The 24,995-nt window shown below is 40.8% G+C and overlaps 1 protein-coding gene across 7 annotated transcripts in view; it reads left to right on the top strand.

Moving 5' to 3' along the window:
- nckap1 (NCK-associated protein 1) overlaps positions 1 to 24,995 on the top strand; it is a 51,371-nt gene that overhangs the window by 5,006 nt on the left and 21,370 nt on the right. For 3 of the 7 annotated variants that reach the window (XM_036126773.1, XM_036126772.1, XM_036126775.1), the window contains exons 2-3: positions 11,789 to 11,806; positions 19,592 to 19,702. In XM_036126773.1, coding sequence (XP_035982666.1) covers positions 11,789 to 11,806; positions 19,592 to 19,702 — 129 coding nt within the window. Of the gene's footprint in view, positions 1 to 11,788; positions 11,807 to 19,591; positions 19,703 to 19,725; positions 21,233 to 24,995 lie in introns of those variants that run through there. The other 4 variants (XM_036126774.1, XM_036126777.1, XM_036126776.1 and 1 more) reach the window with 2 other exon arrangements.

The raw sequence follows: 24,995 nt of genomic DNA, 5'->3' as shown, positions 1-24,995 counted from the left end.
TGCAACACTTAAAGCACTCAGGGTTCACGCTGCGTCTTTACGCTGATCTCGCTGCTGGATTTTACCCTCGTGCGCTGCGCCCCCGATGTTACAGGTTACATGTAACGTAATTTTGCACACCTGAATTCAAGCGCAACGCACCACGCCCACTGAAGCACCGCTGGTTCTGTGTCGTTAAAAACAAAAGAGCATGAAAAACAGTTACCGACTCTCCTACTGACTTTAATTGGGACATTTTGGTACGAGTGGAAGGACATTAAACGTAGTGATTCACGTTTTGAAGGCTGGCCGCTGATAAAAGCACCTTGCTCTGAAAGGGGGGGCAGGGGAGGCGCAGTAAGAGCGGTGAAGCACAGAGCCGCAGCGCAGGTAGTTAAAAAAAAAAATCTGAATAAATAAGAACGAAACTTATAAACAGACTAATTGGCGTTTTAGACTGTATCTGGTTAGCAGATCTGTTTTCTGATCCAGCGTTCAGCCATGACTGGTTCTGAATGTGAAAGAAGCTGAACCAGCACCGCAGAAGGCGGGTCTAGACTGAGCTCTGGATGGACAGAGCTGTGAACGGATCGTATGGGTTTTGTTATTTTTATGCTACTTTTATTTTATTTGGTACAAATATTTACTCGCCATGTGGCAGCTAGCCCTCTGAAATTCACTCGCCAAACGGGAAATTTACTCGCATTTGGCGACTGGCGAGTGTTAATTTCGGACCCTGGTTGTACATGCGCAAACACCCAGGATGGCATTTCTCAAACTTTGGTAATTTAGTGCTGCACTAACATAGTTTTTTTTTTTAGATGCTTTAAATTAAAAAGCCTGCAGATGTGTCATCATTCAAAAGATGACATGAAGACAAAACATATATTTCTTTCCTTACAAAAATGGACACTTAAGGAGCATTCAGTGTATTCTGTTTAGTTTTGAACATCCAACGTAGTGTCTTTGAATTTCATAATAGTGAATATCACACCTCTTCCTCTGTCCATCCGTTTAAAATACAATAATGTTTCTCTCAACCCCACAGAGTTCATACAGCAAAGTAAATTCTGGACTTTGACGTCAGATGTAAATGCGCTCTCACTCTCTTGCTGTGTTCTACATGCACCCAGGCGTATAATCGTTATTTTAGCAGGTCTGGGTGTGACACAAAGCCCAAACTATTGTTGTGTTGGTAGAAAAGTGGGGACAGGCAGACGTAATTGCAAAAACCGCACAGCAGAGAACATTTGGGAGACATTAAAAACCTTCACCTCAATCAGTGTTTATAATAAAGCCGTATTCATCTGCCAAAAACAGTTCTTCAAGACGTATATTGATAACAAACAAGTCCATATTGAGAATAGAAGAAAAAGTAGCTCCGTCTGCAATATTTAAAAATATTTTGTCATCGATATGCGGTTGTACTGAGCGAGGCGCGTTGCCGCTACAGGGCAGCCATGCAATTCTGTGCAGGTATGCGCTTTTCAGCACAAACTCCGGCTGCTCTCATCAAAAAACGAGCCAGTCGCCAAACTTGCCATTGCTACTTATTTTCCATGCGTCGTTTAAAATAACGCCGCTAAACTTTGGGTTCTTTCCTTTGCTCCTGAGAAACGTTTTTGTTGTCTGCTGTCTTGACACGATAACCTCCCATTGCAAAATTTACTGCTTAGTTTTTCTTCTGTTACTGTGTGAATACATTTAGAACAGGCTAGCTGCAACACGGCCACACTGCTGCCCCCAACAGGCCAGTTAAACAAACTGAATGCTGTGTTTTCTGCAAACTCCGCCACTTTGGCTGATGGATTCTTCAATCTTAGCCACGAATTTCCATCCCTGCTGCTCTCTTTGCTCTGACTGCATGCAGGGCTTTCAGGATGAGGCAGCCGCCTGTGAGACAGCGCTGAGGGAAGTAGGGATAAATCACACAGGTCTAGCAGCTGTCACGAGACAGTAACGATAGACAGATTGCTGACTGAGAAAAGTCACTAAATTGGTTTCTACTCTCTTTTTTTAATTAAAAGTTGTTAGAGGGGTCTGAAAAATCGCCAAATACAGTTTGGCAACACTGGACTGTCCTTTGTAGTTTTCCTTCATTACAGAGAGCAGCGCAGTAGCCACCTGTAGCTTCATACACTGACAGTTACACAGCGAGACAGACAGGAGCCAGAGGGGTTGGTTTTTCAAAATAAAGTACATTTTACCATTTCATGAAATTTAAATTCATTTTAAACTTTGTGGCTGTCACAATTCATTGAATGATTCAAGGATCTCAACTCATAAAATTCATTGAGGAAAAAGGATCTGCCTCGAAGCTTCGTTACATTATTTATTTAGCGCGCTGTGTTCCGGCCAGACGGCTAACGCTAACGATAGCCTAACCTGCTACTACATGGATGCCAAGTGTGGTTATCCGCTATGGAGACAGAAAGCAACGGCAAAAGGCGGCGCAGAGAAAGAGACCTGAAGTTTTAAAGGCGTAGGGACACTTTAAATTTACCAGAAAAGAAAACTGTGTAGCGAGCTAGCAACATCGACTGAGTTTCTAGCTGCCGAATATTAGTGCTTCTAGTCAATGCTAACCTCTCACATTTCCTCTCTCACCTGAGCTTGATTTGATTGGTCAACACCAAACGGCCAATCACGTGAGGGCCATACCATTATGTGAAACCAGTGAGTGGTGCATCTGTGATTAGAGGTGAGTTTGTTAGGTTAAATAACTATGAGCGACAGGAGGAAACAAAGTGTCTGGTTTTTAGTTTAAAGATGTTAGAGACAACAAAGCAGAGCTGCTTCACTACAGAATGAAAATAACCTTTCCAACCCTGCACAGACCTACCAGAGCTTTTAGAGGATGGGTTGGTTCTGGTTCTGTTCAGGGGATGTTTTTGCAGTTTTTAACTTGTGCAACAAAGAAGTCTATTGCAAATATTGCATCATTCTGTAAATCACCTGATGTTTTATTCTTCAATTTTGAAGTTAAACACTTAATTTTTATCGGAATATGCTTTTTTCATAATTGCACAGTAGTTTTCTTTCACTTCTGCTCTACAACTTAACACATTTTTTTGTTTGTGACCATTATCACTGAAAAGGCACCGTATTGATGTTAAGTCAACCAGAAAGGGCTGAACTTTAAACATTTTGATCCTAAAACTTTTTTAGCTGCAGATTTATCCGTGTTATTCAAAAATAATTGATTTGCTAATTAGCATTTTTACATTTATTTCTATTGCTCATAAAATAAGCGTAGGTAATTATGTAAGAAAACGTCACAATGTGTCAATTTGTATCGATCACTCAATTTATCGTCAGGATAATCGATAGAATAATTGATTACTAAAATAATCGTTTATGACAGCTGTAATTATGATTTAGAATAAGTGCGCAAATATACAGTAGCTTTGCTATATCATATGTTTTATATGGTTTTAACATATTTATAAATTAATTCTGAAGGTGTGGCGGCTTTTATTTTGGTGTGGTGGTGCGCCACGATCAAATGCATGTAGCAGAAACCCTGCAACACATGATATTTATGACAATAACCTACGTCATTCTGGCCATGTTGGTATTTTAAAAAAAAGTATTTTTTTGGCTGTGTATAGGTAGGCTATGCTCATGTCCCTGCAAACCTGTAAGGTCCAAAGTCCCGTGACCCACCCCATCTCGTCTGTAACCAGAAGTGAAAGAGAAGTTAAGCTTGAGATAATGGAGGAAATTTTAAATGTGTCGGCGGCGGTAGAGTAGGTAGAGGTGGAATTGGAGCAGGGTGTTAGTGTTGTCGTCCATTTATGTACAGCTCAGTATACCATGTTGATTTTAGGCCACATCGCCTACGCCTACCGTGGAGAGATGAAATTGAATTCTCACTTTAGATATCTATACTTCAAATATTAACTAGAATATGTATATGAGCTATGGCCATTTTTTTTATTTGATGTTAAAACCGGTTGTTATAGTTGCTTGTTGCTCGTTGGGCATTGGGCTCAGCGGGCAGCTTGTTGTGCTTTAGCCTTCAAACATGCACTGTTGTAAGTCGATGGCATTGTCTCAAGGTGGTTTTGCTCCCTTTAAGAAGTGCAGTAAGAACATGAACCGAACCAAATGTATTTTTTTAATTATTATTATTATTGATATTTCCTGCTGGAGTGACCCGGCCCCTGGCTACCAATGCGATAATATCCTTAACCGTCAAATGCACGAGCAAATACAAAACATTTTGGGTTAGAATACTCCTTTTCTGAAAAGCTTCTGAAAAGTCAGGGATAAAACGATGAAAAATTGCTGAATTGCAATATGGTTAAATGACAAGTTTCTGGGCCGCTAATCTCTCAGCACGTAGTGGTAAAATGGACCCATTTTCAGATAATAATGTAATTGGTGTGAGCTACCATCTAAGACTGAAGTATTTGTGTAATTCTGGTGAAACCACGCAGTGTTTTTTGTCAGCGATCAGCTTATTTTCCCCAGCTAAACTAATAATCTTGCCCTTGTTGCCGGTACAGAAAAACCAAACACACAGTAAGACTACCAAAGTGGAAATCCTTTTCTGGAGTTTCTTGTGTGAGGAAGAGTGCTGCGTCTGTTGGGGAGGCTTTCCTTTCTGTTGGGGGATGGATGATGAGGGAAGGAGAACAGGGTCTGTCATGTCTGACAGTTTCTGGGAGTACAGAGTAAGAAGTTAAACTATCTGAAAGCTCATACTGTTTCCTAACCTCGCCGTTTGACTCATTCCTTATTCAACACTACAGTATTAGTATTTGCCACGTTTTCTGTCTGAATTTGTTCCAAAAGTGTCTAATATTTTTTAATCCTTTGGGAAAAGTCATAAAAGTTCTGTATGCTCAAAATAACTTTTTTTTTTTTTAAATCATCATAACGTTAGGGGACAGTATGAGCAGTCGGACAACATGAAGATTCAGCCTCTGATTACTCCTCTTATTACATCCTTCCTTTCCTCTCTCCTCCCTTCCTTCCTCCCTGTTCTCTCTGTTAGACTCATCCTCATAACTACCCTGACTTGACAAACCACACGTCTTCTCGGCATATTTTTCTCTGAACTCCTGATCATATTCTCTCTTAGCACTGAATTTTAAAAACAACTGTGACTATTGAACTCCCACTGCTTTTGCGTGGATGCTAGCACTTCCCCAAACAACCCTGGAGGTGATACGGGTGTGTCCAGGAGGTCCTCCTCCTCCTTAGTTGACAGTGTGCTGATATTTAGCCAGCTGGCTCTCCTACAGAGCCATGAGTCCCATGTTTCTGCCCATAGCTTGGTTCGCTACGTCACGGAGAAGCGGGCAGTAATGAGTTATGATGCACACCTGGACCCCCAGCGCAGCACCTTTCCACATCGTGGAAAAATGAAAATGCAGCTCCCATGAGGCCCGTCATGACCAGGTTGGAGCGAGTTTTGCAGCCCAACCTGAGGCGGAGGAGATGGATCATAATCCTCATTTGGTAATAAAGAAATCGCACTTCTTAACGTAACTAAAGTCCTGATGAAACATATTTGTAATTTGGTTTTAATATGTTAGATTTTTTAATGATTTTTAAGGAAAGTATTAGTCCTTTATTAGGCAATAATTGACATGCAGTTACAGCCTCACAGTGACTCTGAGTGACTGCAAAGTCAAAAAATTCCCAGTTATGTGGCGTTGCATCACACTATTGTTTTAGCTATATAACATTACGTCATGCACCAAACGTCAATGACTTGGTAATTAACTTGTAGGGTGGTTTGCAGGCAAAGTTCAACATCTTTCCTTCCCCATTTCGTCATCCTCATTTGACATTTCAAAACCGCGAGCTCATTTTATTGAGAAAGCTGTCAATTTTTGCACATTTAGCAGAGGCTGTTTTCAGAGCTTTCCTCTTTAATTTTAGTTGTCTCCGCCGCGACATCCTTGCCCTTTGTACACCTTTCAAACACCATTGACCAAGAGCATTGACATCATGTCAGGGTGCGCAAAAAAAAAAGCTGCCGGTGGAGGCAGAGGTAGCCCAGGGATGGGGTAACAGCGGAGCGACGTGATCCACTCTATAGTGTCATGACTGAACAGCGGGTCAAAAAAAAAAGAGACCGGCCCACTGGGAATTTTGGCTATCCCCCCGATTAGCCTCTCTGGGCCTGCCCATCACTGAACATGGTGGTGGGAGTTTAACAGCGTGGGGATACGCAGCTGGAATGTGACACCAGGCAACGGTTTGAGGGGTGTGGAAACTGGTACGGCAATGTAACTCTGTTCATGACGTGAAGCTAAATGCATTCTTCTGGAGCTTTCTAAACATGAATAACTTCTGCATAAGATGGAAATGTAAGTTGACATTCAATCTCAACCTTAATATTGAAGGAATATATTAAAGGACAATATCCAGGAACTTCCCTGCAAACTTTATTAGTCTAGCTGCATAAAAAAATACATATTTTCTATTATAAAGTAATGATAGAGGCACTACATAGATTTAAAAGTGAGTCTAACATATCTAACGCTGCGGGGATGTGGAAAGAATATTACAGTGGTTTGCATATAAATACCGAAATAAAGAAAAAGAGAACAGGCAGCAGAAAAAAGTGACCTTTGTTGCTCTTACTGACATGATTAGGGTTCCCTGTGCTGTTCAGGATTAGTCATTTCTGGCCTGCATTTCAGGATCTCGTGCCAAAACATCTTGTGATAATGAAACGTTAAACTACCTGCCAAGGTGAAGTCTTGTTTGACAAAGCGCTATCCAGCTGCTGCCAACATGATTTCATCTGGTTAGATAGGCATTAAAAAAAAAAAACACAGCTATTTTTTGAATTATGTGGCAGGTGTTTGCAACTCAGCAATATGCAACTTAAAATTTGAAGGAAAAGGACTATTTACATGTTCTTTGTTTACATTTTAAAGAATCTGGCTTCATTTTAGAATCCTTAGTTGAAAATCCCAAATACTCCCTCTGGTCGAGTCTGAACTAGAAGACTAAACAGATGAGCAATTCTGGGAAAGTTTTACATTTTTGAAACTGGTACCAGGACCATCTTTGATGGGAAACTCTCCAATGATTGAAGACTTCATAAAAAAACAATTCATGATTTTATGAAACCTTCACTTGATTTAAACAAATGTGGAACTTGTTAATTATTTAAAGGGTAACTCACCCACAAACTGACTTTTTTTTTTTTTTTTGCTAATAAACTGTTAACATAGTTGTGTTATAGTACTATCTGCATATCCTGGTCATTATTTTTGACACATTTTTGCATTTATTGAAATCCTACTTTAGTGTCTAAAATTGTCAGCGTGGCATTCTCCTAAGGTTTAACGAGTGTCTTGCATTAAATTTCTAATCTTTAACACTATTGGTTCAAATGTTTTTGTGACATCATCTGGAATAACTGACGTCTGTACTTCTACCACTGTGGAGTATAAAAGCAGCTCCGTCTTGTACGTGCCTCTGCTTTGTAGCAAGCACTGTTGCCAACTTAGCGACTTTTATGCCCGTCTAGCGACTTTTTTGAAAAAGGAAAAAAAAGTGACTAGCAACAAATCTAGCGACCTTTTCTGTGTTTTTGGTGACTTTACGTGAAGGCACCAATCGTAGGTAGTGATGCTACCGTGAGCTTCCCTATTTCCCTCAGCATTGTCTCACAGGCAGACAGCTGCTACCTCGTCCTGAAACCTGCCTGCAGTCAGAGCAAAAAGAGCAGAGAGGAGACCCACTCCAGTCCGTTTCAACATTGAACATTAATCTTGCATGCGCAAAGCTGTCAATAGTCCCGCCCTGGATTACAAAGCGGATAATAAATATGATGTATAATTGGACCGATCTTGAGACAGCAGCTCAAATTGAAGCAGTATAAAGAGGGGCGTGTTTTCACCGGATTTTCACAGAATTGCTTTGTGAAGCAGGCTAATAATTGTGGGCCTCGGACAAAAAGATGATCATTATCGCAAAATCACCTCAAACGGCTTTGGGTTTAAAGTAAGGATTCAAGTTATGAGTTAATCTAAAGTTGATTGAGCTTATCAATCTACTTATTTTCTTAAAAACCCTAGTTTTCGCTTGTATCAAGAGAGTCTTTCAATAACATGAAGGGCTAATATACTTAGGTTATGCTGAATTTTAAAAGAGGCACATCATTATATTTTAAGTTTGAGCCACCTGTATTAAATACTGACTGAATAAACAAAAATTGTGGTTTTCTCACACGTCATTAAACTTAGACATATTTACAAAATAGAACAAAACAGAAACCTATTAGGTTACTAAAGAAACAAATAAATTGAATAGAATAAGAAACATTAGTAATCCCCAGAAAGTTCCTCACCATCAACTAGGCTTTTGGTTTCATGTCTTTTTCTATCATTTTACAAATTTATTTCTTTTGTGGCGTATTTCCCTCCGCTTTTCTATTATCACATACTTGTCTTCTGAGCACATCAGTGAGTTTTGGTTGTGAAACTGATTCTGCTCCGCCAGGCAGCCCGGCCGAATGGGAGCTATTTAGATGACCTCTTAAGGAGCTTGTTGAGTGTTTATATTTAAAATCTGGACCACATAAAGAGCATTTTGCATCCTTGTCGTCTTTAAACAGTGCCAAAATAATCCCGTTTAGACCGCTTCAGGTTGCCTCCGCCACAATGTTCTGGCTCCACATTAGAATAACCAGTAGAACCCTCTTCTGGATGGCAGCCATACTACAACACAGAAGGAAGGTCCGTCTAAGTAGACGTTATCAGTTAAGTGGATTGAGCAAATTTTAATCTAATTAACCATTAACAATTAACTGTAAATCAAATATTTGTTTGCATCCCTAGTTTAAAGCTGCTAAGATGATGTTCGTATCCTGTTGAAGCATACTTTACACACACCAAAGATCATTGAAGTCATGCCCAGACATGTCCTGATTTAACTCATTTGCACAACAAACATACAAATTTCTGTCTTTTGCCTGGGCTATATCTAGTCAAACAATTTACTTTAACTGGGATCTGCATCACAAGAAAACAACACTTTTTTTCTATGATTTTAATTGAGTTCATGGGGTAAGGCTTGACATGTTTCAGCTTAGCAACTGTTGAGTTGTCCTGTTCTGCTGACAGCATCACCTTGTAAAGACTTCTCAACAGACCCTTTTATGGTTGCTGTAAGCTTTACGCACATACGTTCCGCTGGGAAATAAGACATGTGGACTAGACCTGCAACTAACGATTATTTAGAAAATCCATTAGTCGGTCGATTATTTTTACGATTAATCGACGAATAGACGCAAAAAAAAAACAAGTTGCTACATAGGTTTTGTTACAATAATATTAGGTAATACTTATTTTTGCTTCAATTAAAGTTTATGTTGACTAGATTGTTAATCAGTCCTTTAATAGTCAATGTTGTCTGTATGAACAGTGATTTAACACAACAAAAGTGAATGTAAAACTGGGGTGATGTTTGGTTGAACCTCATCCTCATACTCGTGCACCTAGGGGACAAAATGGGCATAACAATGAAACCAGAGCAAAAACAGCACTTCTGATAATTAAATAAACCACCGGCCCATTTCATAGACTGTTTCAACACAAGCTGCATTTAATGCAAATACTAAATGCTACATTTATCCTTCTACATATTTTTCTTCCAAGAATGTTTATTCCTTAAAAAAATTCTAATTGTTCTTTGAAGAGTCAAAAAGGGTGTTAGATATTTAAAACGTTGCATTTCTTCTGAGGGTTTTACATTTTGAGGGTGTCCTTTAGGGTTGATTATGTCTATCATTCTGAGTGTCTCACCAACATTTCATTATGGTCACATAACAACAATAAAGACTCTTGATTCTTGAAAAGTTAGCTTAGAGCCTGGCTCCTCTCTCCCATACAATACCTTCATTCAGACTTTGTTGGCAAATTAAAACTTAAAGCTTAATCAACAAATTATGACCATCAGAATTAAATTGTATTTAATTAAATTGAGTTTCTACTTTGAATAAAGCTTGGCTCAAGTAAATACACGTCAGGTTATTTGATTATTTGCTTTTAATCCAAACACATTTCCATCCGATCAGGGAACGTGGCTCATGTAAACAATCTCCTGTCATTAAGTAGCTACCAAGCTAACAGCCGTATTAGACGAGCTACCAGGCTGACATTAAGAGGTCTCCCTGAAGCAGGACTCCGCTCACAGCCCCAAACCAAGAGCTGTCAGCGTTTCCTCACTTTGAAACGGAACAAACGGCATTGACAACAGTCTGCAGATGACGTAAATGGCTCTGCGACATGGCGAGTGTCACAACAAATCGATGAGGAAATTCGTTGCCTACGCTTTTAGCTGTTGATTTCTATCGATTCATTGTTGCAGCCGTAGTGCACACACAATGACTGCCATGCGGCTCTTCCCCTGAACGTAGCACTTTTCTCCTAGACTGTAGAGGGCAGTGTCGCCCTCCTATGCTGAGTACTCTACACCCCACTACATGTAGAAGTAGAAAACAGTCCTTCAACATTATAAAGACTCTTACCGTCTTCTAAGAGTGATGGCGATTTCTGTTCAGGAATTGTTAACAATTTGTTGATCACAGTGATCTTTTTGGGCCAAATCATAACAATGTCTATATTTACAAACCTCCGCCAGAAGGAGCACTTTATCTAATAGCGATCTATATTGTCATTATGTAACGATAATTACATTTTGGTGAGACTCCGGCTCAGAATTCATAGTTAACATGCAAAACAAGACATGATGTTCAAGTTGAATGCACCAACAGCACTTCCTGAAAAGCTAAAAGTGTGCAAATAGTTCGTAGCATCTGCTAAGTTTTAAATGCTCCAGTGGAAAATCTGAAGCATAGTGGGAATACCACAGCTGGGTGGCCGTTAGCTGCTAACTTCGCTGAGGGAGCTTCCTGTCGACATTAAGCAACAATACCTGAATTGTTCATTTCTGGTTTAAAACATAAAACGTGGACATTGATCAAACCTGAACTGGATGAATCGACATAGAACAGTTTCTAAAACCCAATTACTGGTCCATACTTTTATTTGTGAAAACCACTGATTTAGATGCCCCCGCGTATTTTCACCCAAGCAATGCTGGCGCGCGTGGTTTGGACACCACTGTTTTAGGTGAATGTCTTAACCGTCCCCTGCCTCAGAGACAGACATGAAAAGAACGGACGCCATGTGTGAAAGGACATGGACGCCTCGGGTAGTTTGCCGTTACCACCAGGAACCTTTACAGAGGCCTATGTCTTCAGGGAAGGGGAATTAAAATCTGTAGAAAACGTAACCGTGCCGCGGTACGCTCAGGAATACTTCATTATCAGTTGCTAGGCAACAGCCATGACGTGCTGGAGATGGCGAACACTACAGGTGCCTTTAAGTTTGTCTCTGTCGGTGGGCGTGAGACGCCGCCACCGTCGCCGCTGCTGCTGCTGAGTGCAGTGCCAGCCATGTTATTTCAGGTTTCCCACACCCTCAACATGGATGTGATATTTCCCCCGTCTGTGTGCGTAGGTGGCGATTATACTCTGTGTTACTTTCACGACGGCGTGCATCCCTGCAAGTGTTAATGTGATAAATGTCGGCCCAGCGTGTCTTCTTTTTCATGCGCTGTGTTAAATACCTGCCTGAAGGGCTGTCCCTGTTTAAGCTATCAGATGTATAATAGCAGTGGTTCCAGAACCTGTGTGTGTGTTTCTGTTTGTAAAAGTGTGTGTGTATGTGGACTACTAGTGATGAATCCGTTTGTTCAGGTGGACTTTTTGTTTTGATTTTTTTTTTCTCTTCTTCTCTCCGTTCCAATGCTTCCCCCCTCTCCTATGCAGCAAGGACAAGTTTGGAAGGTTTGCAAAATTTATCACCTTCCACTGATAAAACCCTGTCCTCCTCCCTTTCACCCTTCCTCAACTGCCTCCTCCTCCTCCTCCTCCTCCCCACGTCCTCCTGGCTACCCGTGCTGATCTGTTGGTCCCCACCTTTGTACCCCACTCCTCTCCATGTTTGAATCTGTAATGTTGAGAGTAAGGCCTGAGCTCCATTCACCGTCACGTTGCTCTTCCACCGATGCCGATTCTTTTTCCGTTCCTCATCTGTTTCCATATTTGATTTCAGCACTGTTCCGCAGAGCCAGCCACTTTAAATTATATCCAGCAATTAGACCAGAAAATCTCCACATGTGCTTGTTGGACATGAATCAACTTTAATCTCTTATGCACTTCTTGTTACTGTGCACTATTTTATTTTTATATTTGTATCATGTTCGAATAAATTTCAATCTGAAATTATAAATCTCATCAATAATTTATAATGTTTAGCGTGACTTCCATTTTGTTAGATACTGATGTGTTAAAAATTGAATGAGTTAAATCTAAAAGAAAATATTGCTAACACCTATGATGTATTAATCATAGCTATCTTATTTTGGTGCTGGTTTTTTAACGCTGTATATTTTACAGCCAAGCAACCCTACAATGACACAGGGTAACGAAACGCTGCTTGTCTGTAACAGACCAGCAAGATGGAGGTCAGGATGCTTTGCTGCCAGCATGTCTACGTCTCTTACTTTGAAATCTCCATGTTTACTGCGTTTGGAGTAAAGACGGATAACTTGGGACCCGAAGGTTGCTGGTTCGCTTCCCGACCGGCCAAGCCAAAGATTCCTGTCCCTGAGCTGTTTTTAGTTTCAAATAAGTTTAAGTACATATAATTTAAGTTTTGCAGCATACCGTTGCCAATTTAAACAGAAGCTACAGAAGGAATTATGTCAGCAGGGAAAAAGTTTATTTCTGTATGATAGAAATGTTGACTTTCCATAGTTTAGCAATGGTTTTTATACCAAAATTCAAACAAAAATCATCCAGTTACTTTAATTTCTAGCAGAAAAGCATCCATTCTGCTACAATGTTTCTACATATTGATTATTACGGTTATCATTTTTAGTTTAGTTCTTAAGGTTATCTATAAAATAATTTTGCTCTAATTACTTTTGGTAGCAAGAAATATATTTTCAAATATTGGCTTTGGGTTTTCATTTACGCCATGAAAACGGATAACTGCTTTCTTTTGAAACAAATATTTTAAAACTATGGTGAGCCTTGATGGTGGTAACCAGCCCATACCATGAATGCAAGCTGGTTGTAGATGAATGTAAACCCACCTTCTAGCACTTTGCATCCTGGCTGGATAAATGAGGGACATTTTAAACACAAAGACAATCTTTGCTACAACACAGAAATGTTATTTAGGGAGCACAACAACGAAATTAGGTGGAAGGAATGTTTTTGATTCGAGTACAATTTTCTCTTGCTTTTTGTGTTTGGGTTTTAAAAAAACCTGGACTGTCTTTACAAACAACAAAGCAGTTTTCATTTTTTATATATATCACAAAATGAAAGGTTGACTCTTCGTCCACCTTAAGCATGGGTTACGTAAGTTAAGTACTCAAAATGTCAAATATGATGAGATTAAACTGCAAATAATAAAAATAGTTCCCCAAAAGAATAAATATTTTTTGTTAAATGGTAGAATAGAGACTGTAACTCTCACCCTAACCTAACCCAACCAACATATTGAGACAGCTCTGCTCTAGAGACCGTTCTAACATAGGACCTGAGGTAGTTTGTTTAAAAGTTGTCTCTTTTTCACACTCAGATGGTGCACAAAACCTTTGCATTTACCATTTTACTTCTGTCCTAACTTCTAACAGAGTGCATTTCTCTACCTGTTTTATTATTGGCAGGCCTTTTTCAGAAAGCAGTGTTTAGAACAAAATCAAAACTTCTTGAAATGTACATAATTTGATTTGAAAGAAGTCCGCTTTAGAATAAGTAAAGTAATGCCTTTGAAGTGGGACTGTTTTTTTTGTTTTTTTTAATTAGAAGAGATCCATTCTTTAGTTATTGTTCTTTTCTTTTCCTAGCCGTTAATCCAACTTTGTGAAAATGAGAGGGCTCACCCTGTGAGAAACAACAAATGAAAATGAATTCCTCTCAGGGAGGAGGAGGTTTGCAGCAGAATCAATAACTGCATCTAGTAATTAGCAGACTTAATTACTTTTCAGATGGATGAAGCCTGGCTTTCTGCTGTATATTCTGGGGTTCCCTGTCATGTCCCAGTCTGTGTATAGACCCTTTGAGAGACTCAGCTGTGAACCGGTACCCGGAGTGTTGAAATGATGGTGGAGGCCAGGATCAGATCTGTTCTGGTATCCAGGAAATCCCCCCCCCCCCCCCCTTATTTTCTCCTGGCCACTACTGCTTTTTAGTTTCCTCTCATACCCTGTCCCTCCATTCACTGCTCCCCTCCTTTCATCCATTTCTCCATCCCTAACTCAAATGCAGCCAACTTATCACACCAGTCTTCACCAGCACTAATGGATGAAACCGCACCATAACACATGATTTTTATCTCTTATGCCATGTGGCTAGGTCCACACTTCTGAAACAAAGGATTAGTAATGCGATCTAGGTCGAATCAACTGATGAGGAGCTGTGATTGTGTGTGCTAGTTTGATTGCACATAAAGTATTATTTGGGGGAAAAAACTATGCATTTTTATCCCAAGAACAACTTGTGCACCAGGTTGAGATCCAATTGAAATGTAACAAACCAGCACCATACCCTGGGATTTAAAAGCTCTGTGTGGCGAACGCGTTCTGCCTATAGACTAAGACTGCGGTGAAAGGCAGATTGTGACCGAAGTTCAGAAAAGTTGTTGTTTTCGTAATTCTGCTCTAATTTTGACAAACATTTACTTTTAACACACAAATGTTAGCGCTCGATTTTCTTCAATAGTATTCACCAAAACATTATTTATTTATTTTTTATAAATAAGTGGATAATGCAAGTCTTGCGTTTAGCAGGGAATGGAAACAGACAAAAGTCTCACTTAACTAGGCGTTTTCAGTCGATGAACTACCCGAGGCTTTGATTGTACTACAGAAATCTAGCTGTCAAAATGTTCTTCGTTGGGCAGCGTCTGTCACAGCTCTAACGGTCTGAAAGAACATCTACTGTTAGTTTTCTCACACCAAGTCATTAAAAAAAATCACTTTGAAATAGTGCTGCACATGTGGCAGTAAAGGGAGTCCGAATACTGACCATGTGTCATTTGGCTCAGACACAAGAAAACAATTTTTTTGCTGGAGCTTGTTGAGGATAAACATGCATGCGCAAACGTTGGATTGTGCAGCCATTTATTCTAATAACTTGATCCATGAATGATGTGATCTATGGCCATCACCGCACATTTTGTACAGAGACTTCTTAGCATAAGAAACTGCCCAGAAACCATGGTGTTAAAAGTAGAAAAAAGAAATCCTGTTTAGTGGGTGAAGAGAAATCTACCCTCATCCTTAATATACATCTTACTCTCACCCACATTACCTGTATAGGAGGAAATTTGCAGAAGGCGAGAGGGCTCACTTCATCACGTTTCTCTGCCATCGATAAGCATCCACTTTTCCAGGGTTTCCTCCACCGTATAATAAACCTGGCTGGCCGACCAGGCTGAGCGTCATTTGCTTATTTCAATTGCCTCTAAGTTTGAAAGCAACATAAAACGTTTAGTAAAATTCCCGTCTGGGAGAAAACCTTGCGGTCAACTTAAGCTAACGCGCTAGCTGTCATTAGCTTGACACACACTACGGTGCCTACGCAAAGGGCTGCGCCCATCCTTCAAGCTGCAATGCTCCTCGCACCTCCAAGCTCCACGGTTCTGTGCGCCCCTCCCACCAGGATTACCTCGTTTTCTGGGGGAAGCCCTGTTATCCATTTACCAAATTACCATTAGAAAAGCATTCGGGGAGAGTCAGCAGTCTATGTGTGCTGTTATGTCATCATCTGTATTAGCTGTAACTTTCGGGTTTAGAGTTTAGAGAGGCGGGTCACAGAGTGTCCAAAAACATCGTTATAGGGTTGCCTATCTGCTCTGAAAAACTATGGAAACGCCAAATGGAATCTATTTATTTAAATAAGTTCAGTTTTTTAAGACGACTCAAGTTGAATTAGCATTTAAACTATAAAGTCGCAGCACAGTTTTCTATTCATTATATTCACACTTGTACCACTGGTGCTGTTTTTGGATTTTTGTAATGGTGTCACCTTGCTATTGGCAAATCCTACTGCCAAAAATTAGATGAATAAGGTTTTGACAACATGGTTGATTGAGAAATTGGCTCAAATTAAAACATATACTTGTATTGAAAAGAGATTTTGCAACAAGTTTGTCTTGTTTCCAAACCCAAGACCAGCTACACATAAGTCAAGTATTTCCTCTAGTGGTATCTCTGTGTTGTAATTTCAACCTTGTCTTAATTTCTATCTATGCAAGATGTGAAATAAGCATTCTTTTTATTTTGGACAAAAATGCACAACTACAGCTTTTTGAATTACCCCTTGGCCTCATCAGCAACAGCACACTAATGATTGTAGCTTCAGATTCTACATGCCCCTTTTTTTACATGAGGGGCTAAAGGAAAAGTAGAACTAACAATTACTTAACACACAACAAAATCCCAGTTTTAGATTCAATATTGTAGCTTTGATACCTTCAATGGCTCCTTAATCAGTGGTTAAAACTCCCAACTTTGCTCCCACCTTGTCACATTTTAAGTAGAAAAGTCTGAGTTTTAGTTTTGAGTCATGGTTAAAGCTATCAAGGTCTTTATAGTGAAGATGCCAATGAATAGTAGCAGTCAGGTCTTTTTCCTAGTTTCCCATTGTGAGTCAGAGGGCCACTACCTTGTGATAACCAAAGCAAAAACACGCCTGTTGCGTTTAGAAAGGCTGAAAATGAACATTGATGGCTGCTGATTGCAGTTTTTAATCAGCTCTTACAAAAGCTAAGAATATGGAAACACCGATACTCAAGGTTGAGCCTTTCTGTTGTCGTCTCATTTCTCTGCACGTTGTGTGGGCCAGAAATGGAGAGCAATCAGAGTTTTGTGGCCGATTCAGGACTTTGGAAAGCTTTGATCTGGGGCATTGGAACTTCATTCTCAGTTGGTTGATTAGTTTATATGGGAAAATAATTAGGAGACCGTGATGTCACAGCAGCAATAACATAGTAAGTCAGGGGTCTTCAACTCCAGTCCTCAAGGTCCAGTGTCCTGGAACTGTCACATGTCCCTGATCCAACACATCTGAATCTGATGGATCAATTACCTCCTCAGTCTGCAGTCCAGTTCTCCAGAATCCTGCTAAGGACCTGACTATTTGACTCGACTTTATTGAAGCAGGGACGCAGATAAAAGTTGCAGGGCTCGACCTTGAGGACTGGAGTTGAAGTTCCCTGATGTAGTTTAACGTTGTGAATTCCACAACCTTGATCTTAGTAAACACATTATTCAGAATGGGAGCATAAAAGCAGAAGACATACTTAAAAGATGTAAACAAGCTTGGTCTGCCAGGAAATCCTCTTCATTTTTCTATACACAAACATAATTGGCAAGATTAAGATGTTACAATAACTTTAAGAACTATAAAAATATAGAAGAACAGCATCATAATTATTTTTAACCTCTTCGGGCTTTGACCGGCCCTTAATCGTTTTTAGGCAACAGCACGTCCCCGTGTGGGAGAGTAGTCACTGTTAAACATGATGTTAAACTGCTATAATATCAATTAGCATGGTTAGCGCAGCTAGCATTGTTAAAATCGCAGTTTTGGTGTGTATTTCCTAGAGACCGCATAGAGCCTTACCTCAACACTAAACTGCTCCCAAAATTTCACAATCCAGCATGTTTGCAGATAGAGGTTAAAAAGTCACAAGGATCAAATAGATTAAAAATGTGCTGTAACTCGGTTTAGCCTTTCTGTTATCTATTGAAAACCTTGCTCTCTCCCTGTTTCACCGCCTGAGTGAACAGCAGACAAGTGCAAGCATGGCATTGAAAACATCTTCCATTTACACAGCTTCACCAATAACTAAAGTGCGTAACTTTTAGTCTTCTCGCACTGACAGCTTTCCCACAGAACAGGGTTGCCAAGGCAACCTGGCAAAAAGGGCAAAATATTTGTACATTTGTGAGCAGCTAGTGCCAAACAAGCAGAGAATCATCCAGTTGTGGTTTTGCAGGTGCATCCCATGATGTCCTGGTTGTTTTTGCTGCGTTAGATCCTGCAGTGGGGACCAGGTTTCACTCTTGGCCATAGTGTTAGTCAGCAGAAGTGGGTTTTAGATGGTAGCACACATCCCTTAGGTTATGTCGCTGCATTTTAACTCTAAGATCCAGGAACTACATCCGTGTGAAATTATATGAATTTTTAGTAGGATTAAATTTGATTAATTTGATTTGTTTTATTTCCTTTTTCGCACTGATTTGCAATGGGTGTCCATCTGTGTCCTGTTCTGTTCCTGCGCAGCATTAAATCAAAATATCCCCAATACTATATATTATTATCATTAGCATCGTTTTCAGGCTGCATTGTTCAGCTCAGAAACCCCATGTTGCTAGTTGCCCAAGGGGGGGGGGGGTCGGGGGGGGAGTAGTGGATTGAACTTGTGTGATCTGTGGTTGGATGTTTTTGTAGCTGGGACCTGATGCGGCGCAAACCTAAATCCATCGTGGTGGTCTTGTGCCTAGCCCGCTGGTTTATTAGCTCTCAGTGCAGGTTGAGTTTTAGTTTTTAAGGATTTTATGTTGGTTTGATTTTTCTCGTCGACTTTTCAAAAGAAATATTTTTTACGCTCAAACCCTAATCTCAGTTCACTATAAAACACCCAAAGACGGTGACCTCTGTCTCGGTGCTGGCAGTCAAAACCTGTACTTTCACGCTGTTTAGAGCGCATGCATGGGCCAGGTCTTCCTGATGATCCAGAACTACGCTACCCACAATGCATGAGCAGTGCTGCTTCCCACCAGTCGGCAGATGCTGCCACACTTCTAAATGAATGAATGAGTGAGATGCTTCAGTTCTGCCGAAAATCCTGCTGATTTAAAGATATGAAACACTGGGGGGAAAAAAACATTTTACACTTCTTTTTTTCTTGCCTAATCTTCCTTCTCTATACATTACCTTCTCACCTGTTTCATTTCAGTTCTGCCTGTAAGTCACTACCCGTCATATAGTTGCATTAACCACTCAGACTACTCAGATGTTCTCTCAGTGGTTCTCACCTTGCTTAAATCTTGTGGAGAATTGTTTTCCCTACATTTCATACGTTAATCTCTCCCTAACAATTATTAAACTACTCCCTTTAATATGAACTACTGTGTAGCTGCCCCACAGTTCAGAAGCTGAGAACCACTGATGGCATCAGGCTCCTGCTCCGACCTTTACAGCTAAACCTGGTTTATCCGACCATAAGCATGAAAGCCAGACTTTAAACGCTAAACCTGGCCTGTTTACCGTGTAGGCAAACGCACTTCATTCAGTGTCTTGCTCTGAAAGCGTCATTAACCACACGCCTCCTTAAACTCTGGCCTGGGATAAACCAGGATGGGCTGTAAGCACCGACCGCATCTCTGTGGAGTAACTGGATCTAACATGCCTGATGACGAGGAAAGCCATGTTGGAAGAGCTGAAACAAAGCGCAACAGGCCGCGTGTTTCAGCGGAAACAGTGGCTGCACGTAGATGGAGTCTGAGTTTCGTTTCTCCTCACCTCCTCCTCTTCTCTCCCTCACAGGCATGCGGCGACCCAAAGGCCAAGCCCTCCTATCTGGTGGACAAGAACCTGGAGTCGGCTGTTAAGTTTATCGTCAGGAAGTTTCCTGCCGTGGAGACGCGTAACAACAACGTAAGTGTTCGAGGATATGTAGCTCCAGAGTGTTTTCAAGATTGAAGCTACCGCCCGCATTTACCCAGGCTAGAGATGATCATGGGGAAAATAGATTACGGCTCGCTGATATTTTGAGACGCTGAAAAAATCGATTGTTGGTATTGTCACGTATTCAAAGCATGTGAGATCCCACAAGTTAGGTCAGTAATTTAAAGGGGAGAGGAGGGCCCCAACAAGGAGCTGAAATAAGCTGCATGTAAGGGATAAGAGTGTTTTTTCCTGCGCTCTGTCAACTCATTATTTGGTAACAGAGGTGGAACGTATGATTGCAGCGCAGCGGGGAGTCCTGCCCACAGATCCGTGGGTGAAGCACACATTCACCGGGAAAGTCTCCTCCACCGCATCTATAGACGCACAGGAGAGAGAAGCTGCTGCTCCCTGTAGCTGCTTTCAGCCTCCTTCTACAAACAAGATTCATAGCCAAAGACATGAGGGGGGAACATCTCATTTTAGGCTTAGGTAGGAAACCAACAGGGAAAAAAATAATTTCCCCCCTCATTTACACGTTTTAGAATCGGCTGCGTAAAAACCAACATCTGTTGTTAAAAAAAATCCCTTTCTTGTCCCTCGGAGGGGAAATTAGTCTGTGGGTTTGACCCCTCCCTTAAGGAGCTGGGTGCTGGTGCAGTGGGCGGCGCACAGGGAGCAACCTGTGGTTGAAGGGTCTTCCTCAGGGACCCACAGTGACCAGTTTTGAACCGGCGACCTTTGCAGCCTCTCCAGAAGGCAAACTCTTCCTAGCCACTAGAGCAGGGCTCCCTGAAAGGTCCGAGCATTTCCTCCGCAGTTCCGTTCACAGCTCCTGCCAGTCTTACTGCCTGTACGGGCGAGGCATTGCTAGCGTTGCCTTCAGCGGCAGAAGGCTGCGTCTGAAGTCACAAACAGGTACGATGACACACCAACAAACTGCTTATTCCTTTTGCTCATGCATATTCTTCTCTTTTTAATTTATTTAATGGCTTTGCCTTTATCAGACAGTTGGGCTTTATTTAGCCAAACCTAACTCAGTAATTGCTCAGAAAAGCAATTCTAGTCACTCTCTTAAAGAATAACGACATTTTTAATCAATCTGTCCCCTCGCAGATTGCCACATGAAACAAAGTCATCTGTTGTTTTGCAAAGGAAAATCTGAAATGATGAATGTATCCCGCTGTTTTAGACCCCCGGGTAGTTTAATATGGTTGAAGAATGGCAGTTTTCCACAGTGTCTGTGTGCGTTTTCATGCATCCAGCGAATTAAGCTCAGATTGTACTCATCCTAATAACTCTGTCAGCTTCACATGTTAATTTGTCCCTCCCGGCCCCCCCGCTGCTAATGTGAGCCTCATTTAGCGGACAGCGTTGTTTATCTGTGTGCAATGCTAACTGCTTTATTCAGTAGAACTGTGCAACGGATTGTCTCTTATGTTGTTGTTTTTTTTTCTTTGTTTCTGTGTTTGTTTGTGTTCTGCATGCTAATCTTGGCTTAATCCGGACTTGTGCTTTTTGGTAAGTTTTTTTGTTTTTTGTTGCTTTTTTTGGAACCATGTTTCTGTAACCTTTGCATTTGCGTGGATGTACCTGAGTTTTGTAATGTAAATGACCAGCAAGCTGCGTTTGAGGCCGAGATGAGGTGGGTTTGCTTTGCTCTGCTTTGCCCCGTGTTGTCGGCAGCAGCTTCTTTCTCTCCTCCATCCCCTGTGTGACTGATTGTGTGGCTGGAGAAGGAGCCGGTGGGGAAGCTGCTTTCCGGCTGCTTGCTAACCTGATGACCAGCTGACTGCACTGAGGACTTTTAAAGGGCACATGTACTAGTGTTAAATGCACACCTTACAAAAGTCTTGAACCTTGAATTTATGTGATTGGACTCAAAGTAGTTCATAGTAGTGAAGTGGAAGGAAATTGAGACATTTCTATTTAAATGACTATTGCGTTCAGCCCCGCCTTTATAAAACCAGCTTTCGTTGCGATACCAGCTGCAGCTCTTTTTGGGCAGGTCTCTATCAGCTCTGCACCTCTGAAGACTGAGATGCTCTTTGCTTAAACTCAAGATCACTCAAGAGAACTATTTTCAAGCCTTTCCACTGATTCTCAGTCGGATTTAGGTCTGGACTTGGACTGTGCCAGACCAGCACAATAATTTACTTGGGTCTAAACCAGTCTATTGTAGCTCTGTCTGTGTAGTTCCTGCCTCGAGTCATTTGCAGCTTCTAGCAGGGCGTCTTCCAGATTTCTACGCTTAATTGGTTGCATTAGACTTTATTTAGGGTTATTAAAGGAGAAGGGGCTGAATGCAAATGTCACACATTTCCTATTTTTAGTTTTAGGAGGTTTTTGATAGAGCACCTTCCACTTCCCAGTTATGCACTACCTTGTGTTGGTCCATCCGGTAAAGGTTTGTGTTTATAATGGGATAAAATGAGAAAAAAGTAGAAGCGCTATGAATAAATAAAGACCCTTTATTTCCAGTTTATTGCTGATTTTGTATCTGGATGCATCAGCAAAAAAAATACAAAGATGCAAATAAATGGACATCTGGCAGATGTGTTTAAGGCGTAGCTCCATGTTGCAGCTGCACTGTCATCCATCCTCTACCTTTTTGTTTTGTGGACCTATGTCCTGCGAAGGTTGGGCTAGCTCTCTAAGCTTCTTTCCTGACCTTAGATGGTGTTGCAGCTGCCTTAAATTCACCTAGCAGGCTTCAGTATCATCTGCGTTGCAACATCGGCGTTATTTGTTTTTTATTGAAGCTCCATAAGCCTCTTCAACAAAAGACACGCCGTGATCTTTTCAGCTTAAACTTCTTCTAGCATTTCGGTTTTGAAAATGCAACGATTGCACATCTAAGTGTACAACCACCAGGCTTTGTCTCTCAAGCCCTTCCCTGTCTTGATAGTCATTATTCAGCAGCTTTTTATTGTTTTGGGGTATCCACCATGCTTTGATGGCAAGATATTTTTTTCTTTTTGCTTTTGGGAAAATCTTTCCAGCATGAGCAGCTTTGCATGGAGCGCTATGGGATTCTTGCTGGATTCTGCCCTGCAGTAAAAATGTTGTGGTTTCATGATGATTTATGAAGAAAATGTATGTCCCTTAAAAACAGCTTGCCACCTGTCGTTTAAAGACAGCGTCGCCTTCAGAAAAGTGAACGATGGCACGCTCCAGTTTCACCTTGACTGTTTGTGAGTTTTGCAACCAGAATCGTTTCCAAACAGATGAGCTGGTCTTCTCTGAAAGCATGAGTAAAAACGTAGGTGCCTTTTATTTCAGCCAGCTGACCAGCTGTGCACAGCAGCTGCATTATTCTATGCTCCAAACAGGCAGAAGAGGCCTCTGGTCAGCTTGCAGCTTTCTCTGCCATCTTATTGGAGCAAAAAACAAGCATTTGTATAAAGAATATTTGTATATCCTTTCCTATCCTCGAGAAGTTGTTATTTCTTCCATCCTATTTTTATTCCTAATTTTCTTCCCTTTATAGTCTGTAGCGTCCTCCTTCCTTTCTTTTCATCGTTCTCTTCATCCTCGTCAATTCTCGTCTTTACTTCCTGTCTGTCCTTCTGGTTTTTCTGGTTTACCAGGCTGCATATTTAAAGCCTGCTAAGTGTAGAAATATCTGCTAAACAAGTTAAACCTTGTGCTTTTCTGTTTTAAACTGAACCTACTGCTCTGGGAACTGTGTAAATGTGTAGGTAAAAAGACTTTGAGCCTTTTTAAAACAACAGGCTCATGCCTGGGGACTCTTGTTTTGTCCTGAGAAGAACGAGCTTCTGATTCAGTTCGGTTTATCTATATAGCACCACTTGACAACAAATGTCACCTCAGGGGACTTTACAAGACAAAATGATCTAGTTCAGGCACTGAAATCAGATCAGTCCAATAATAAGAGAAGATAATATCGTTTTTCATTACATTTACATTAAAAAGAAATTTCTAGAAAGAAAAGTCCATACAAATAAATCCCAAAAAGCACAAAGCACATGACTGAAAATAAATAAGTAAATATCTACACGTATACTTAAATAAACGAGTAAAAGTAAGATTCCTTAATAAGTTTGAAAGTGAAGCATGATTTGTTTAGAAAAAAAAAACAGCCAGAGGAAGAACAGATGTGCTGCAGCAGCTTTTCAGGGCCAAGACTGAAGTTTTCTGTTAGAGGGCGACCAGGAGGAGGAGGAGAGGAGTCGTGATGGACCTGAGTGCCGTTCTTCTGCACTGATCTATCCCATCATTTCTGCCGTGAGAGCTGCCTGTATTCTCACTGGCCTGGTTTAGTTCATGCCAGTGTCTAATGAAAAGGCCATGTACCAAGATGTTGTATTAAAGGAGAGAACCCACTCGGTGAATGACCTAAAACCCATGGTCAGCGAGTCGTTGTCTTAACTTTTTGTGAGTGTAATCTGGATGGAATTGGAAAGAAAATATTTTGTCCATTAATTGTACCAATAATATTGGCCTAAATGGCAACAGACTCTGTTGTAGGATCTTCCACCCCTTCCTAGACACAGCTCTCTGACTGTTTCATATTAAGCTGCATACACTCCAGTCTGATCCTATGTGTTGGACAATACACCCAAATCTGATGCTTTGAAACAGGGAGTCCAAACTGCTGTTAGAAATGAGAAATTAGGCTATCTGGATGGAGCATATAATGACACAGCACAGCCCCTCCCCCACTTGTTGCTACGTACTGCTTGTCAGCTGGCTGACACAATGCGTTCAGACTTTTTTCTGCTTACGTTTGGAAACATTTCTGGTTGCAAATTAGGGCTGTGCCATATGGCTAAACAATGTATCACCATATAAGCCTTTCACATCAGTCAGTATCGATAATTATTGATTTTGTTCTTTTTTTTCCTTTTACCTATGTGAAATAAGGACCAGGGGGAAAAAAGGCTGAATCTAAATTGTAGCCCTAATCCTATTTAAACATAACCTTTAACTTTTAAGTAGAGCTCACCTTGCTTAGCTTGGCCGTTAGAGGTTGACAGGCTAAATCCTTTCTTCTGCCTACATCCCCCAGAATGCCGTGCAGTTCTGGCTCAGAGTTCAGTGGAATTATAGATCATTCTGACGTATTTTTTATTAAACACTGAACAGGTATCTATTATGCAATATATAGTTTTATTGCCCAGCCCTGTTGCACATGAATAGATAAATAATCTAACATTATTATCCTCATAAGTCAGTCTTAATCTAGCAGCAGTAGGAATAAATTTCACTTTTCTCACTAAAATCAAAGCAGTTGGGTCATATTTTACATTTTTCTTTAAAA

The sequence above is a fragment of the Fundulus heteroclitus genome, chromosome 22 (genome assembly GCF_011125445.2).
Source record: "Fundulus heteroclitus isolate FHET01 chromosome 22, MU-UCD_Fhet_4.1, whole genome shotgun sequence".
Classification (NCBI taxonomy): Eukaryota; Metazoa; Chordata; class Actinopteri; order Cyprinodontiformes; family Fundulidae; genus Fundulus; species Fundulus heteroclitus.
This window is presented reverse-complemented; position numbering and strand designations above follow the sequence as displayed.